General features: G+C 37.3%; 1 protein-coding gene across 2 annotated transcripts in view; it reads right to left on the reverse strand.

Annotated features, from left to right (window-relative positions):
* The window catches only part of LOC139968954 (uncharacterized), a 37802-nt gene that overhangs the window by 7007 nt on the left and 11101 nt on the right, over nucleotides 1-19694 (reverse strand). For both annotated transcript variants that reach the window (XM_071973589.1, XM_071973588.1), the window contains exons 7-22: nucleotides 17348-17410; nucleotides 16543-16629; nucleotides 15497-15604; nucleotides 12496-12648; nucleotides 11717-11942; nucleotides 10803-10924; nucleotides 9025-9210; nucleotides 7896-8027; nucleotides 6966-7057; nucleotides 6374-6471; nucleotides 4958-5107; nucleotides 3897-4045; nucleotides 3338-3538; nucleotides 2236-2348; nucleotides 1385-1459; nucleotides 353-445 (exon numbers count right to left, since the gene is read on the reverse strand). In XM_071973589.1, coding sequence (XP_071829690.1) covers nucleotides 353-445; nucleotides 1385-1459; nucleotides 2236-2348; nucleotides 3338-3538; nucleotides 3897-4045; nucleotides 4958-5107; nucleotides 6374-6471; nucleotides 6966-7057; nucleotides 7896-8027; nucleotides 9025-9210; nucleotides 10803-10924; nucleotides 11717-11942; nucleotides 12496-12648; nucleotides 15497-15604; nucleotides 16543-16629; nucleotides 17348-17410 — 2048 coding nt within the window. The remainder of the gene's footprint in view (nucleotides 1-352; nucleotides 446-1384; nucleotides 1460-2235; nucleotides 2349-3337; nucleotides 3539-3896; nucleotides 4046-4957; nucleotides 5108-6373; nucleotides 6472-6965; nucleotides 7058-7895; nucleotides 8028-9024; nucleotides 9211-10802; nucleotides 10925-11716; nucleotides 11943-12495; nucleotides 12649-15496; nucleotides 15605-16542; nucleotides 16630-17347; nucleotides 17411-19694) is intronic.

Consider the following 19694-nt stretch of genomic DNA (forward strand, 5'->3'; position numbering starts at 1 on the left):
CCGTCCCCCACCTGTTGACGCCCGTGCGTTGTCGTGACTCTCTACCGTAATATAGAGTGCAACAGGGCATTTAAGCAATCTTTACTTTCATTCAGGCCCTTTTCACTCTTAGGAAGGCCAGAAGGGACAAAAAAGGACCCAACTAACTGGTTAACAATAGCAATGTCAGGCATTGGGTTCTGAGGATCAATACACATTTAAGAGCTGGGCCATTTGTAAAGAAAGGGCCACTGTGTCTCTGGTTCTCTTTGCTTACTCCTTTGATTTTCCAGCCCAACATCCCCTCCCCCCCCCCCCCGCCACCTTTCACCCTCTACATAGTCCCATGTTCTGTATCGGAAATCCTACTCACATAATCTCCGATGGAATGTCCGTGGCTTTTGCGAACGTTTCGTCGGGAACATGTGCGCCGTAAACCCAGATGTAATAATCAGTTGAGCTATCACTAGTGAAAGTAAAGAAGAAAATAAATATTAAGATAAATGATTTACTTGGAGATGATCAATTTCATTTGTGTTTTTATACTGAACAGCGAATCAGCTCTAAATCTTATGGAAAGTTAGTTTTTAGTTTAAATCACGACAGTTTACGGTCGTCAAAATAGTCCGTCAATATTGGACTGTGACGTAATTTTTTTATCATTTATAATTCCAAAAGTATTTATTTCCTGCTTCGTGCATGGAACCACATCCCTATCTACTGTAATCTCTGTGAATCGGCTGCTCAGATTCATGATAGCAAGCCATTTTGGAACTTACGTTTCAACCTAATGAATAAGTAGATTTACTTTAATAGAATCAAATTGAAAATAAAACAGACGTGGCTATACAATATTAAGTGAAATATTATTTAAATCTTATTCACATAAGTTACAATGCTTCGATTTGCGCCCATTCCTTCGGTAGAATGCAATGTTTGTTGTTGGGTTTTTATTCTTATGAAATTTCTAGTGAAAAACACCTTTTATTTCAGTTCAATAACAAGAATTCCTTCGCATGAAATACTTACTGCAAGTGAAATTAATATTGCAATGTTATTAGAAACTTTATTAACTACACGTGCAATGAACGGTAAATTGATAATTCATATAAATATCGTTAGAATGTTGGACCAGGATCCGTGGCTTTTTATATACTTTCGGTCTGAAATGTGCGCAGCTTCACACAGCTAAACAAAAGATGGAAAATGTGTATACAGAGGAAAAAAACAAGAATGCAACAAAGCTTATAGGATCGTTCAACAATAGAAAAATTGACTAGAAATCTGATAAAGTGAAGGAATTAAATGAAATAAGTGATATGAAACTTATGCTAGCCAATAAGTTCTTTGCTCATTTGAAATTTCTTTCAACTCTGTAATACCAAGTGAAAATGATTGTACATACGCAGCTGCCAATATACGATCGATTTTAACAAAGTGGTTGTCTACCCGCCAACCAATTCTTCCCAATTTGGTGCATCTGTAGAAAGAGAGATTTCCAAAAAGGAGCTTCATTGTTAATTTAATATATATATTTATTTATATATATATATATATATATATATATATATATATATATATATATATATATATATACATATATATATATATATTATATTATATAATATATATATATATATATAAATATAACTTTATAAATATATAACTTTATATATATATAACCATATTGTATTATTCTGATTTTAAACTCCTCTTTTGACTGATTTCGTAATTTCTGATATCGAGTGTTTGATCAATAACTCTTTCATATCGGAAAACATCGATACTGCAGGCTGTCTATAAGGAAGCTTTAACAAATGATTTTTTTTCTACAACTGCATTTAAATAGTACAAGTGCACAAAATAACAAAAAGATATGAACAGCAATGAAGTAGAGAGTAAAAAAAAACCTGTGGGTGTGTCGAAAAGTTTCACACCCTAAAAACTGAAAAAAAAGTCAAATAAAAAATATGTAGAAAAATTATAGAACATAGGAATTAATGAGAATGTCAACAAAGCAAAACAAAACTTATTAAATAATACTTGTTGCTTATTTGTATACTCTTGTTGTATTTTTTATACTTTTGCCAAGTTCCGCTCTACTCGTGGACGCGATCAAGATAAAAAAGAGTTGTGAATTCCGAAGTTCGATTAACGTATATAAACGTACAAGTCGTGATAATGTCTCCCAAAACATAGGATAGGGGAGAGGCGAAATGACACTTAACGAGAGGTAATTTCATGTGCTATGCTTACGCAGTTACAGCGTCCTCGGTTGTCATAGAGACGTCTCTTTTCCGTTTCGTTGCTGTTTCCACTTGAATAGTTCCTTTCAAGATTAATATGTTCTCCCATTGCAAAACAGCGAACTGAAGAATAGAGCGTACAATACGATATAAAGCTTCTGCATAAAAAATATATAATAACAAAATGAAAGCAAGACAGTGTAATAGTCTTTTGATATTCCAACTGCGCATGAGCGTAAATGATATCCCGATGGAGAATAGCTAGGACGCCATCCTTACATTCAATGGTATAAGATATTGACACAATCTCATTTGAAAATGTCTAATTCGTGTTTAGTAGATAAGAGAGAAATGAACAAGTTGTTTTATATCCTTGACGATATGACGTCACATACGAAAATACACGAGCCTAAGTCTCTTGCAATAAACGGTAAATTTTATTTAGAGGACTTTTGGTCCGCTAACTTATCATGAGCATCGTATGGTTTTAAGTACAAATATCGCAAAATCCTGATAAATTTCTTTAATAATTACTCTAATTACCTTTAATATTACCGCTTTACATATCGGTACTCTTGAATTTTGAATGCTTGAGCTTTGTACAGAATTTGGAAACGGCTAATCAGTCTTTGGCTAGATCGCTATTGGGGAACCAATGCAGGGTCTCGGGCTCGTGTCGAATGAAACTGGAGTGTGATCAAGCTGCATGGTATGCAGTGTACTGTGGCTTTATTGACTCTGTACTCCTTGGGTAGAAATGGCTAGAGATCACCATCAACTAACGATCTTGTAACTCTTCGTTCATCGCTTCGAAATCCCTTTCTATATCAGCATTTTTTTTTCAATTTTATAACTTCCCAGTCAAGTTTATGTTGTCAAGTTTATTGTACTTTATTAGAATTGATACACTTGATGAGAAAGACCCAACTATCATATCACTGACGGTTGGAAGCCATTCCTAACCTATAACCATAGAGCACGGCTTTCTACGATATTTCTCATCCACGGGAAGGGTAAAATCATTGAGTTTCTCCGTTCCCTGTGGTACGTTGTTCACTAACCCAGTATTGAGTGTCTCAGCCCTATACAAGGGAATATTCTTGGTAACTTACTTTCAGGTTGGCGGTACTGGTATTTAATCCATTTTCTGTGTTAATGTCGGTTACGCCAACTGTGTACTCGTGCTCCCCAGCAGCGTACAGTAATTCGGCATTGGTTTGTATGACGTTGTCTGTTAACACAAGTAGTAGGTTGTCGACATCAGCTGCTGTTAACGAGAATGTAAGTTCTGCTCCCTCGTCTGGGTCCGTTGCCTGGTGATAAAAAACCACAGCAAAGCACAGAACATGAACTGAGAACTGCTCACGCTTCAAATATGTCACCGTTCTTAGAGAGAAAAATTGCCAGAATTGTACGATTTATCAACGTTTTTCGCAATTTGTTCATTAGGTTGACAACTCAACAGTGTCAGAGGAGCAAACTAAAACAACAGCAACAAGTATTTGAAACTTTAGATTTATTATTATTATTATTTTATTATTATTATTATTATTTTATTATTATTGTTGTTGTTATTATTGTTGTTGCTGCTGCTGTTGCTGTAGTTGTTTTTATTATTATTATTATTATTATATTATTATTATTATTACATGATATATACATATATATTACCATGTCCATTAGGTCAAGGACTTCTCCCCCTGCGTATGCATCAAATAGAACTCCTGCGTATAGTAGACCTCCGCTGTCAGTTACATTGAAAACTGGCGTTTCGTCGTTGAGATCGGAGACCGATATCGTTAAAGTAGCGGTAGCATTTACTGTTTAAATGAAGATCATCGACAAATCCTCCATCTTTATTTTGTGTTTCATTACAAATTAACATCAGTAACACTAGTTAAGACTTGACTCATATCATATTTCGTTAGCATAGCTTGAAGTAAGTGAGATGAAATGACAAAGTCGGTGAAGTCCAAGGACTTGTACTTGGTGAGATGAAGTTATAAATAAGATGAAATGAATTGAAGTTGGTCAGATCAAGGAACTTGAAGTTAGTGAGACGAAATGACATGTAGTTTTGTGAGACCAAAGGACTTGAAGTATAAGTAACATTGAATTATATGAAGTGTATGAGATCGGAGGACTTGAAGTTAGTAAGATGAAATGAATTGAAGTTGGTCAGATCAAGGAACTTGAAGTTAGTGAGACGAAATGACATGAAGTTTGTGAGACCAAAGGACTTGAAGTATAAGTAACATTGAATTCTATGAAGTGGATGAGATCGAAGGACTTGAAGTTAGTTGGATGAAACGACTTGAAGTTGGTCAAATCAAGGAACTTGAAGATAGTCAGACGAAATGACATGGAATTGATGAGATCAATGATTTAAGTATGTAACATGGAATTATATGAAGTGGATGAGATCGAAGGACTTGAAGTTAGTGGGATGAAACGACTTGAAGTTATATTGAGATTACATAACATGAAGTTGGTGAGATGAGAGGACTTAAAGTCAGTAAGATAAATAGAATTTTTAAGTTGTACGTTATATGGTGAGACGAAATGCCATGTGTTGATTAGATTAAAGGTTATAAAGTTGCTGAGATCATCACATCAATAAATTTGAACTTTGCGATATAAAATGTCTTGATTTAACCTAAAATTTTACTAGTTATCTTTTTATATATTATGACTTTTAAAAAGACACTCTTTAAGAGTGGATGTCAACTCACAATTTGATAGGATGCAGTCCGTAATGTCGATTTCACCCTTGAAAGCAGTAACCTGAACAATGTAACTCCGCTTCTCCTCATAATCAAATGTTTCTGATCCAATAAACTGTAATTTTGTCGTTATGTCCCCAGATTGTACTTTAAACACATCTAAAGTAAAAAGAAAAGAACAATAATTTTAGAAGCATGCAAGGAAGTAAGCAAATAATAGCTCTGGTGCACACGGGGTATGTCTGGTGCACACGGAAGACATCTGGTGCACACGTGCATATCTGGTGCACACGGGTATATCTGGTGCACACGGAGGACATCTGGTGCACACGGGCATATATTGTGCACACGGGGCATATCTGGTGCACACGGGCATATCTGGTGCACACGGAAGACATCTGGTGCACACGAGCATATCTGGTGCACACGGGGCATATCTGGTGGTGCGCACGGGGCATAACTGGTGCACGCGAGGTATATTTGGTGCACACGGAGGACATCTGGTGCACACGGGACATGCCTGGTGCACACGGGACATAGGCCACCTGGTGTACACGGAACATACTGGTGCACACGGGGCATATCTGGTGCACACGGGGCATATCTGGTGCACACGGGGCATATCTGGTGCACACGGGCATATTTGGCGCACACGTGGCAAATCTGGTGCACACGGGCATATCTGGTGCACACGGGCATATCTGGTGCACACGGGCATATCTGGTGCACACGGGACATACCTGGTGCACAAGGGGCATATCTGGTGCACAAGGGCATATCTGGTGCACACGGGACATACCTGGTGCACACGGGCATATATGGTGCACACGGGGCATACCTGGTGCATCAAGGCATACCTGGTGCACACGGGGTGTTCTTGGTGCACACGGAGCTGATCTGGTGCACATGGGACATACCTGGTGCACACGGGCATAAATGGTGCACACGGGGCATACCTGGTGCATCACCCCTTTTCATAGATTTTTGAATTTCTTCTTAATACAAAAATGGCAAAATAAGTGCAAACGATTTATAATTCTTTGCATGTGTTAGTCTACAATAAGAAAAGCACCAACCACAAACATCATATATACGTATCGTCGCATGCTGATGTAGCAACTTATTATGCAAATGTTTAGAGTATCCTTCCGGATATCGATTTGAAAACGGTAAAGTGACTTACGTAACGATTAAGTTGGCAGTGTTTTTATTTGTTTACATTCTTGAAAAATATCAACAACAAATCTGTTGGATAAAAGCTGCTTTTATGTGTATCTATATATGAGTGGACAGAAAGTGTCCCAGTGACAACGTGTACTAACACCTATTAGTTATCATGAATACTTCTTGGAGAGAGAGGGGGGGGGGTGGCATACATGTACCCTGTGGGCCACCACCGGTCTGAGAGTGAACTAAATTACTAACCGTCATAAGGCGGTTCTACCTCGTACTCAACACATGCACCTCCAGGAACTACAGCAGCAAAGAAAGAAACGGATTGTTCTCCTTCTGATACAAGAAGTCTGAAAAATCCAATAATTGTTGATATGTTAATATCTAGCCAGTGTCACATACAACAGTGGTTACGTTTCAATGCCCCGATACGATTCAGTTATCAATGCAATTGGTCGGACTAAATTTGTAAAACGTTATACACGACTTGGCGATAATCTTTAGATTGGTCGCCCAAACAGGTTTCGAATGAGTTGGTATTAAGTTTATACTAAGACATATTTCAATTCGTGGAGAAAAATTTGGAGACCAGTTGATGATGTATTGACTATAAACATGTGCAATTATGTGAATCAACCCACGATTAACCTTGAATGATATTGAAATAGTTATAACAAAAAATTAAAAGTGGAATTTTTGTGAAGTATTATCGCTTCTGGCAAGAATTTAATCCGACTTATCCTAAACTAGTCCAAAAGAGTTTCAATCCTCTGATTGGTCAGCGAACAGGGGCTTGTCATACATTCGTCACTGGTTTATAAGATCATCCCATGAAAATACTCACTCTTGTGAAGGGAATATCAAAATGGAATCAACGATTAGAATATGCACTAGAGTTATATCTTCACATCCCAGTGAGGTGTCTGCTACCGTAACCTTAAAGGAGTTGAGAGAAAGGGAAATGAAGTTGTGATACATGGAAGTTTTCGTCAATAACATATACGTATTTCTGTCCATTTTGTAACAAACAAAAGATTTTGCATGGGTGAATTCTGCGAACACGTGACCACATGTTCCCAGTATCCATATTTTGTCATTGGCCTGTAATACAGTTATAGAAAGTGACATTACACTTTTGATATTGTTATCCTACTGTGCCCGCTGCTATCCAAAATCCTGATTATCTCACTGACAGATAGCCACTCCCCTCCCCCAACTATGCACAGATATATCGTTGGAGTCTATGCTGCCACCGCATATCTTTCCAAAATGGATAAAAACAAAGCTTATACCTTATAAGTCTATAACCTAGCCGAAGTCATGCATGTTTCTACGGCCGTTCTGTTGAACATGCTGCTTTCCTTTAGAGAATACCCCTCCCAAGGACAAGAAAGGAAAGGGAACAGCCAATGAGGGGGGGGGGGGGGGGAGGAGGAATAGGAGAATACACAATAATTACCAGTGTACGTTTGGCCTTGACTAAGGACAGGACACATTTTGGACGAGACAAATTTTAAGAAAAAAAAACACAAAAGTGTCGATCGAGTTGGGCCTGGTACAAATTTATGTCACCAGGCCCCATTTTTGAAGTCTAGATATCATTGTGTAAAAATGATAACATATTTCTCCTTATCCCAAACTTCCGGGCCCACTAATTAACCCCGGTCCCCGACGTTGTGGGGGCCTTACCCCCTCCCCCCCTGCATCTCGTCAGTCTTATCAGTTAGAGTGCCATTAACCTATATAAATACAAACTCTCTCATTATGAACTTACCGTCAATGTAACATTATCTTGCACAATAGCATCCGGGGCAACTTTAAGCCTGAAGGTAGCAATGTTATCATTGATTTGGACATCGGCAGCTTCGAAGATCTCTGGCTCTACAGTGAAGGTCCCGATAAATACCTGAATGTGCGTTAAAAAATGACCGATTGGTTACTATAGTAAACTGGCATGTAAAAGTCAGCCTAAGTCGTAGTTGTTGGGTGTCGTCATCATTATTGTTACTTTTCAAATAACAGTTTTAAGTGCGAAATATTTTCTCTTCGGAGGAGAAGGAGGAGGAGGAGGAGGAGGAGGAGGAGGAGGAGGAGGAGGAGGAGGAGAAGGAGGAGGAAGAGGAGGAGGAGGCGAGTTGTCTTTCATTTGACCTCCTTTTGGCTCAATGGGGAAACTCTTGTCACCTATTACCTCAGCATTTTATTTCAAATAAGGGATAATAGTCGTTGGGGGGGGGGGGGAGTGGTAGGGTGTAAGGGTCAGATCAGACAACATAAACCTGTTGCTTTTATGAATACAAATAACCAATTCGAGAATTGACAGAAAGTGATCTAAACCTGCCAGACAACTGTCGAAATGATGTGTGTTTTATTATCTTTAAGAAAAAATCTTGAGATGAGCTGAGCCAAGTAAATGACAATTACGTCATGAGGTAATAACGTAACTGTCTAACGAGTAACTATATACTATTATAAAACACCTAATTTTATTCCGGCGATGTGATTGGTCAATTGCTCGTCGATTGCATTCAAAATCCGCTCTATTGCACGCTATGATGATAGAACCATGAGTTATACTTTTTTGATAGCACTTCTTTCAATGGTAAGAGAGCAGAGAAACCTGTCTGTTCAAAACAATCTGTTGCATGGGTGCATTTTACATCCAATTATATCCAAATTTGAAGGTGTTGTATAAAACAAATAATGAATGGTTATGAGTGCAATAGTGCAAATATTTCATTCGTTGAAAGATGTAATTTGTTCCATTCAACTCGGCTGCGCGTCGTTGAATGGAACATTCCATCTTTCAACTCATGAAATATTTGCACTATTGCACTCATAACCATTCATTATTTGTATACTAATGGTCAGTGAGAAACTGTCTCCTGAAAACTGGACATTACCAAATCTGGATCTTCTACTGTAATGTAAAATGCTTCTCCTTGGTCGTTCAAGACGTAATCATCTCCCCTGCTGTAAGTCGCTGAATAAGTATCCTCCTTAAATTCTGGGCATTCCATGTTTTCTGGTATAATGTCGATGATCAGAGGGACACGTGCTTGTTTTGCCGGATCGTCAGCTTGGAAAGCCTATGTTTACAAAACAGAAATTAACAGATAAACTTAAAAAATGAAACAAAAAGAAGAAATCAAAAAAGAAAAAGAAAATTGATATTTTACAACATTTTTTTTTATAACGAACTTGCCAAGGGGAGTGCGACATGTACCCACCCCATGTCCCTATTTCAACATACACACCTATATGCGCACGCGCACACGCACACACAGACTGAAACAGGTGTGTTTAACCGTCAGACTGAGGACACATTGTTCTTCCCATTGTTTAAATCAATGTTCCCTAACCTTAACAATACCACTTAACAATAGAATTCTTCTGAGGACGAAGTGATTCTCTTTCAATTCCTGTGTTTAAGTTCTCATTCACCCTCACATACACACCTGACACAAAAACGAGGTAGTTATTATAGCACGCTATAAACTATAGATCTAATTTGATTGATTTTATTGTCTAAACATGCCTCAGAATGGATCGCTTGACTTAATTTTATTTAATTTGACTCGAAATACGAATCAATAGATTTACATTTTAAAGAAAGAAGCTCACGTAAATCGAGCAGGAAAAGGGGACATTTTTGGAAACACGTCAAAAAATTTCACATCGACCTCTCGAAACTGTGATATAAGTAAGCACAAAATAGTTTGGATATACATTTACGTGCGATCAATCGTTTAAATAAATAACTTCTATACTTCAATTATGTGAGGTTTCTATATTGAAAATTGTTTCAAATGGGGCAGTTGCATTATTATTTTAAGCTATGATTTGTTCTCTTTGGCATTCACTTCATTTCATTTATTAAAACCAGTATAAATAACAAATATTTATAATAAAGAAAAGAAGGAGTTCAAAGATCTATCGCATATCAACAAGAAAACAGGAAGTGATAGAAAACAATTTAGATCTATATGTATAAATAGTAAGTATAGATAGTATGCCATACAGGCGCGTAGCCAGGAATTTGCCAAGGGAGGGGCGAACCTGTAGGCAAACTATCAAAGCCGTAGATTCTGCATTGAAAACTATGGTATCTAATAGTAGCGACACCGTGAGTTGGCGCGAAGCGTTGAAGAAAATTTTGGCCGAAAATGCCCCCCAGATCGCTGGAAATGGCACTTCCCAGCACTTGTAAGTTGCCTCAAAGCATTTCCTCTTTGAAATTACTGGCGATATTATAAAAACATATAAAAAGAATATGCTAAATGGGGGGGGGGGGGCGGTCGCCTCTTCGCCCCCAGGCAACGCGCCTGATGCCATACCGCATTAAAACAAATCATCGATCAGACTTCTTTTTTTGTAGGTCAATACGAATTGCCAATCCGATAATTTACAAAAATTATCTAATCTCTCAGACAACTGTCGAAATGATTTTTTTTATATTTTTTATCTTTGAATAATGTATAGATGATCTTAGCCAAATGCATGGCGTTTGACTTTAATTTCTTTTTCAAACTCCGAAAACGAATTAATCAATTTTTTTTCAGGCCGAGACTCACGCAAATCGAGAATCATTCGGCAGAAACAAAATGGACATTTTCGGAGAAATTTCTTTAAATTTCATGTAAATATGATTAAGCACAAACCATTTTGGAACCACTTTTACCTGGACTACGACTTCACAAGTCGCCATTTCTGGTTGATAAGTAAATGCTTTGATGACCGTTATTAGCGCCGTTTTATCGTCAATCTCAAGATTGTCCGTGCATGGAAAAACTGCGTTGTCCTCTTTCGAAGGAAAATAAAGTTAGATATAAATTAATAAATATAAAAGAAATCAGATTTAGATGAATAATAAAATTAAATAACCATCATGTCATGGTCGAAGAATAGGTCCAATGCAGAGTTCTGTCATTTTTGAAAAATGCTTGTTTTTTTGCTTATATATTGGTGGCATACTCCACATAATATCCCCATTAACTTACACGATAAAACGTCACATTAATGTGGTTTGCTATGCTCTCTAAGTCATTGCACTAGCTAATCCATACACATCATTGAAAAGCTGACATACATTGGACTTTCATGTAACATCCAATTTTGCTCTGTATTGACCAATGCAGGGTTTAGTTATGAGAGTTCCAAGTTTTCACCATTTTAAATAAACCTCTTTACTCACTAGTGAACAAGTTTTATACGCTGCCGCAATTAGAAGACCTAAAATGGTCTAAATATGTTCAGTTTGCCTAATTTTCGTACCACATGTTTTACCATTTGTGTATTTACTCTGACAACATCCAAGCCACACCGCCCCCCCCCCCCCAAGCAAAACAGATTCTGTTTATACCACATATATGGGGAAATATGTTCTCCTCTTGCTTGTCCTCACTTTTCGGGTGGATCGATATTGATGTATCGATACATATCGATACTATATGCATTAAAGAAGAATGCTGCTTCTTCATGCTATATATCCCTTTGTATAGTCTATAGTTGTGATAATTCTGTTTAGCAATTCCTCATAAGGACTATTCTAGCCCACTTTATTATCATTATTTCAAATGTCCTGCATTTCAATACCTTGAAGTAACGCATAATTGATTTCTGTGTTGATATTAGTGTCTCCGTCAACTGCTGAAATGTTAGGCGTCACCGGTAGTGTGATAGCTTGGACCTGCTCACTTATGGTGGCGCTATAATCATAATCTTCAAATATCGGCGGCAAATCGTCTTCATCATTCACAATAACAGTAAAAACGGCTGTAGCGTTCCTTGAGCGATCCCGCTCATTGTCTCCACATCCTTCCTGTAACGACAACAATGATATTGAGTTAAAGGACTTTAATATATATATATATATATATATATTTATATATATATATATGTGTGTGTGTGTGTGTAAATTATTTATTTGTTTGTTTGCGTAAATGCTAAACTTACAGCCATATATATTTAGGAATTACAAATGACTTCGAGTTGGTTAGAATCATGTTTGATCTTTTGAGTTAGGTTAATATGTCACCAAAACAGAACTAGTATTGTTCTATACAGGTGACAAACGCCTACAGTGGAATTACGACCTTCCTTACCGGTTTCGAACCTCTGGACATACAATCAGCGTCCAAAGCCTTATATATATATATATATATATATATATATATATATATATATATATATATGTATATATATATATATATATATATATATATATATATATACATATAGTATACTCGTGGTCCAATAACAAGAATGAACCATTCCCTCCTCTATCCCTTCCATCCGCCCCATGCTCTGTGCCCGACTCCACCCACCCCGACAAGGAAGACAATTGTTGGAATGAACTAAAATGACAAACTTACCCATGCCTCGAGATGGAGAGTATAACTCTTTATAGATTCATAATTAATCAATTTCGGGTTAGTAACATTGATATAGAAATCCCCATCATTCGTTTGCACGCCGTGACATGATGATGAATCATCTTTCAAGTTGACCAACTCAAAAGGAACATCCTGCATAGTTATGGTTAGAAAGAAAAAGAACAAAAACAAAAACAGAAAGAGATAAATAAATGGAAATAAACGGTTTCACTTTAAATCAACATTATTTCGATCAATCAATCAATCAATCGTAGTAATAAAACATTACTAAAAGATGTACGATTAAACAATATTGACAGAAAATATGTAGGGCACATGCACGATGGAGAGAAAATTTATTGACAGATGAGGCTATACTAAGAAAATTTTGTTCCAGATCTCAGGACCTTTGAAATAAAGACAATGCTGCTGAGTAGAATTCAATCGATTTGACATGAATGCTGAGAGAGTTGCTGAATCTTATGTTATGATTGTGTATTGAATCACGATATGGGGTGAGTATGGCAAGCCGTTTTAACATTTACCTCTCTATTCTACTTAAGTAGAATTAATTCCACTTAAGTAGAATACAATTAAGCTTAAGTGAAATGAATTGCACTTAAGTAGAATACAATTTAGCTTAAGTAAAATGAATTGCACTTAAGTAGAATTGCATTTTACTTAAGTTTAATTGTATTCCACTTAAGTAAAATTACCACTTTCTTTTAAGCTTAAGTTAAATTCAATTTCACTTAAGCTTAATTGTATTCTACTTAAGTAAAATACAATTCTACTTAAGTAAAATTTAATTTAGCTTAAGTAAAAGTGTCATTCTTTTTCACTTAAGCTAAATGCATTTTACTTAAGTAAAATTGTATTTTACTTAAGTAGAATACAATTAAGCTTAAGTGAAATTGAATTTAACTTAAGCTTAATTGTATTCTACTTAAGTAGAATTGTATTTTACTTAAGTAGAATACAATTGCATTATACTTAAGTAAAATTCAATTCTACTTAAGTAAAATACAATTTAGCTTAAGTGGAATTGAAGGATATGGCAAGCCGTTATAACATTTACCTCGTGCGGAGAAGTGGTTGGTCTGGGGGCAATGTTTACATGGTACCGTGCCTTGTGGTACTACTACTACTAGTACCACTGCTTGGTGGTATGTCGTGTTGTAGTCGTTCCCTTGCCCTCAAAAGTGCTTTTCCAACTGCATCAGCAACATTTTGCAACGATTTATTGGCTGGCTGCATTTACCAAATGTCTAACGTTCAGACTCAGTGATAAACATAGCTTTGCTTCATTTGCTAAGTATGGTGTTATGTTCGTATATACACAACGAAAGCTTGATAAGTATCGCAGAATGGGGGAATGGCCGCAAATGGTTACGTAACTAGTACGTCTTGAACGTAACTCTATAGGTCTCGCATCACAATTAATTGTTCCATTGACTTACATACTAAACTCATCACTTTCAAGACCTGCCAAAGCATAGATAGAAGTTTTCATCTGGTATATCCTACCCACCACATGATAGCTGTGCTCTTGGCCTATCATGGCACTTGCAAACTTCCATATCATGACCGTTTAGATTTATGAGCTAGAAGAGGAGCAAGTTTATCACACTGAGCCCTTCCATATGCTCGCCCGGAGTAATATCAACATTAAACAAAAGATTTTTAAAATGGTTTATATCACCCTCGATCCTCCCTATTTTCACACCATCTGTACTTAAAATTATGCTCTTTCATATGAAGGCAGAAAAAACGATGACAGTAAATGATAACATGCTTAAGCAAGCTTTACGTTAGGTATTTTTACGTCTTTTCTGACAATGGTTAACCTATTGAGCGGATGAACACGTGGTGAGGTACCTGTAATAGTATACAAAGTAGGACTTCGCGGCAAGTACAGTGACGCAATGAGTAGCATATACTGATTGACCAATCACATTTTACTTAAGCTAAATTGCATTTTACTTAAGTGAAATAGATTGACCAATCACATTTCACTTAAGCGTAATTCTATTTCACTTAAGTAAAATGCAATTTAGCTTAAGTGAAATTGAAAAGCCATTTTGCTTAAGTAGAATAGCATTTTACTTAAGTAGAATTGAATTTTACTTAAGCAGAATTGCATTTTACTTAAGTAGAATTGAATTTTACTTAAGCAGAATTGTATTTTACTTAAGTAGAATTGTATTTTACTTAAGTAAAATACGATGTAAACAAGAACCGTTTAAACTTAAGCTAATATGAATTCCACTTAAGTGGAATACAATTAAGCTTAAGTAAAATGCAATTCTAGTTAAGTGCAATTCATTTCACTTAAGCTTAATTGTATTCTACTTAAGTAGAATTAATTCTACTTAAGTAGAATAGAGAGGTAAATGTTAAAACGGCTTGCCATAGGTGAGTGGGGGTGAGGTTGCAACACCTGCTTTACAAGTCATACTTCATGAATGAAGTTTGTGTTTTTGTTTGTTCGTGTGTTGGATTTATGTTTTTTTTGTCGTTCTGTCTCCTTCTTCTTTCGTAACATACTTTCGAAATCTTGAGAACGCCATTTTACGATCTCCATTCTCCTAGTCAAATAGTAAGTCTATATGTAATGTTAGTTGCTAATACTATCGTCAAAAATTGTCAGGGTCAAAGTTATACCCGTTAAGAACTACTTTTCTTTATTTTCATTACTTTTAGGGTTGGGGTTGGGGATAAGGATGAGATCGGAGGACGGGTGAGCGAGAGAAGAAATTATATCATTCCTATGTAGATGGAAAATGTCCAAACGAACTTGAACACGATGGATGGATAAACTAGTAAATATTTTAGTTCAATCAAAAGTGTAAAAACTTATATACTGCCGTCGTTTAACGTTCTACAGTAAAGTACGAAAACAAACTATGTAGTTGTTCTTGGAAAATGTTAAAGCAAGATATTATTAAAAACATAAATATTCATATTTAATATATACATACATATTGATAAATAATCATACCTTTTCTGCTATACCGTATTCAAGACGAGACTGAGTTGAATCCGTCGATCTGTCTAAATCCGTTATCGTTAGTTGTGTTATCAAACTGTTTTCGTAGTTAATACCAACCTTTGAGAAAGGAAAACGTGAGAAATTACAAACGATACGTAATATTCCGTTATTTTGTAGGGTTAGGGTAAGGGGTAGGGTTAGGGGTTAGGGGTAGGGTTAGTCCTTTTACATATCTCGCTGTCTTGTAAAGGAAACACAAAGCCTATCATGATCATCATCATGATCATCATCATGATCATGATCATCAACATCACCATTATCATCACCACCATAGTGATCATGATCATGAACATGATGATCATCATGAAGATGATCATGATCATGATCATCATCATACAATATGTAATAACAATGACTGCCATGAAGAACTGTCACATATAGCTACATATTAGGAAATACCATTCCAATCGGGAGATAACTCTGATATAACTTTCCTTCACACAATAGACTAAAGTCTTGATCAAGTCATAATGTGACATCTAACCGCTAATATGTATACATTTTTTATATTTTAAATTTTCATACTCTTGTTTATAAATATGAAAATATTTATATTAGTGATAAATAAAGGATAATAAGAAAAATGGGCTAAATATGATTTTTTTCTAAATAATATTGACTTATTTCAATGTTTACATTCTGTAGTGAACACTGGGTTTTGCAAATGTATAGCTTACACAATGAACATGTGTATACGGCCGATGGCATTGGCCTTAGGGTCAAAAACACTGTTAATATCCTAACATTGAAAATATAAAAGGAAAATCAAAAAGAAAGAAAAGGGGTTCAGATTCTAATGGCAATACGATTATCACAGGTTTACAAATTGACATCTTTCAGCAGCGACATTTACGCTACCATATCTCCGAAATGGAGTAAAGCTTCCTCGCAGCTGTTTCGCGGAATTGGTCTTCGCACAGTTCTCTGTCATATTAGTTAAAGATGATAATTGGGTGCTGTGTACCTATTAATAATAAAATGCACGAATATGTTACCTCTCCAATAGACACCTCGTCTTCAGAAAGCGTGATCGTTGGAAGGTTGTCGTTAATGTCTGTCAATTGCACATGAAAACAAATTTCCTGACCAAACAAGGGAGAGAAATGAAAACCTTTTAACGACTTATGGACAATTTTGGAAGTACATTTACCTTATCTGCATATACCATCTCGGCCCAACGCTGTCAATTGTTAAACTAATTTACCTCTAAATTGAGCATTACGGTAGCGTATAGCAGCAAGTGAAACTTAGTTGGGACAAATTGGTCTTTTTAATGTTCTTGTATGTCCCGCTTCAATAGCACTTGTACTAACAGTACAAGCAGTATGAGAATGTCAGGTTTTTCCTTCCGATAAAAGTTCAAAGCACCTGGCCATACTGCCAGTATGAGTGCTTTGAAGCATGACATGTTAGGACAGTATAGAGTGGTATTGCCATTAGGAATTTGTTCCAATTGACAAGCAATGTGAACATTACACCAATGAATCAATAAGAATGTTGGGAGTCGATAAGGAGGGCAAAATCACGATAACAAATTATCATTCTGAATGGTCAATACCCGTTCGAGGCGTGACCCTCAATTTGAAGTTTTTTGTTTGTTGTAAAGAAGAAATGTAAATCCATCCGTCACTTTTGGGTCCTGTGCAGAGTTATCAGCCTAAACGAATAACAACAACATTTTTGACTATATATATCCAATACTGACTGAAATTTCATCAAAATGTTGTCTTGCTCTTAGCGTAAACCGTTTCCTCACTGCTTCTTATTGAAATATTGAACAATAGTAAATTGTCTAGTTACCCCTTCACTAGGAATTAGGCATACAACAGCTGCATACAGTGTGCTTGAGACGTCTACAAAGAACTATAAAAAAAAGGAGAAAGAATTAAAAATGAAGCCAAAAATGATTCACAGATGGAAGAGAAAGAAAAGAATTGTACCTAATGTATTGGGCCTAATCGTGATAAGACTTATTTTAAAATAAATGCTGTACGATACATATGTAGAAAATTTAAACTTTTAAACATGTTAATTAATGTTCCTGTCTCATGGGAGTGGGCTTATATCTTTTTTTGTGTGTCAAAGTAAGTTGGACTGACGTTTCGATCCTAGCAGGATCTTCTTCAAAGGCTAAATGACAAGTAACAGTAACAGAAGGGACAAAAACACGCACAGAATACAGACAGGTTAATGAGCATGGTGAACACAAAGAGATAGATGTAAGGGGATTAGTAGACATGGGATGGAGAGAAGAAAGAAAGAAACCAACAGGGGAAGAGGAGAGGTAGGAGATAAACAGTGGAGGTGAAGGACAAAGACAGAAAGGTGTGGAGAAAAAAATGGTGGAAGAGGGCTATGAGAAGAGGAGTGATGGAGGGGGGAACCAGGGGAGAAGGAGGGGACAGAAGAAAATTTGTCATGTTCTTCCTGAATGTTGAGCCCATGAGGTTGAATGGTGCGAAGGCGTTGCATCCACAGCCTCTCTCTGCTGATTCGTACTAGGTCAGGACGGCTACCTAAAGACTCAATCCCCTGTAGGGACATGTCGTTAATGGTATGGTTGGGAAGGTTAAAGTGTTCTCCAACTGGGGTCTCATTCTCCATGGTGTTGACTGTGGATCTGTGACCATAGAATCGCTTCTTGAGGGTGGTTTTTGTTTCGCCAACAAACTGGATGCCGCAAACTCGACAAGAGATCAGATATATGACATTAGTGGTTGTGCAAGTGATGTGACCCTCACTCCTGTGTGTGAGTTGCATGCTGTGGCTGGTGATGGAATTGGATTCAACAATGTGGTGGCTGCAGATGATGCATCTCGAAGTACGATCACATTTGAAAGTACCATGCTGAATGGGTGTGGGGTTAGAAGTTAGAGGTGGAACAGCAGCACGCACAAAAAGGTCTCGTAGGTTGCGTGGTCGTCTGTAGGCGATGGTGGGTTTTTCAGGGACGGCTCGTTGGAGTCTATCTGAAATGAGGAGAATGTTGTGGTTGTTAGAGGTGATTTGCTGAAGAGGAGGAAGATTTGGGTGGAAAGTAACAACCAGGGGGAGCTTGTTGTCGCAATCTCGTCCCTTTTTGTTCTACACTGCCAAAGTAGATGATCTGGAAAGGGAGCGGACTCAGTTGCTTCACGCACCCTTCTAGCACTATGGCCCCTGGCAGCTGGCAGTAAGGTGTTTTTCCAAAGCATTGTTAGAGCAAATGCGACGAAGACGAAGTGCTTGACTGTAGGCAATTCCAGACTTGCAGTGACGGGGATGGCAACTTGAAGAATGGAGATACTGGTGTGTGTCTGTGGGGTTGGTGTATAAGTCTGTAGAGAGAGAATCGTGTTCCTTGCAAACAGTCACATCGAGAAAGTTAATCTGTTGGTGAGAGTAATCAGAGGTGAATTTGATGGTGCTGTGGAAAGAATTGATGTGATTGATGAAGGTGAGCAGGCTATCCTCATCACTGGTCCAAACGAAAAAGATGCCATCAATATAGCGCCACCAGATAAGAGGACGGCAGGTCGCTGTACTGAGCATGCGTTCTTCAAGGCTAGACATAAACAGGCAAGCAAAGGAAGGAGCCATCCTGGTACACATGGCAGTCCCGTGTCTTTGAAGGTAATGCTTGTCCATGAACGTGAAGTTGTTTTTGGTGAGAACCTGTTGCATGAGAACTTTGATGACAGAGATGGGTGGACAAGGGTGGACCTTCTTAGACAGGGCTGCACATGTGGCTGCAATACCTTCAGCATGAGGGATGTTAGTGTAAAGAGAAGTGACATCGAAAGTACCGATGATGGCTGTACTAGTGATGTGGTTCTTGATATCTTCAAGTTTCCTGATGAAATCTGGAGTGTTATGGATGTAAGAGTTAATCTGAATCTTGATGAAGTGGTCCACAAAAAAGAATATCTTCTCGGTGGGGGACAGATTGCCTGAGATGATAGGCCTACCAGGGTTACCAGGCTTGTGAATTTTGGGCAGAAGATAAAACCCGGCTGCCTTACAGTCTGTGGGAGAAGGAAAGAAACAGCCTTCTTAGAGATCTGGTTCCGCGGAGTACATACCAGTGATGGTCTGTTTTTTCTGCCTGGAGAAAATAACTGTGGGATCAGAATCAAGAAGAGTGTAAATATCGCTGTTGGAGAGCTGG

This window comes from Apostichopus japonicus, chromosome 6 (genome assembly GCF_037975245.1).
Source record: "Apostichopus japonicus isolate 1M-3 chromosome 6, ASM3797524v1, whole genome shotgun sequence".
Lineage (NCBI taxonomy): Eukaryota > Metazoa > Echinodermata > Holothuroidea > Aspidochirotida > Stichopodidae > Apostichopus > Apostichopus japonicus.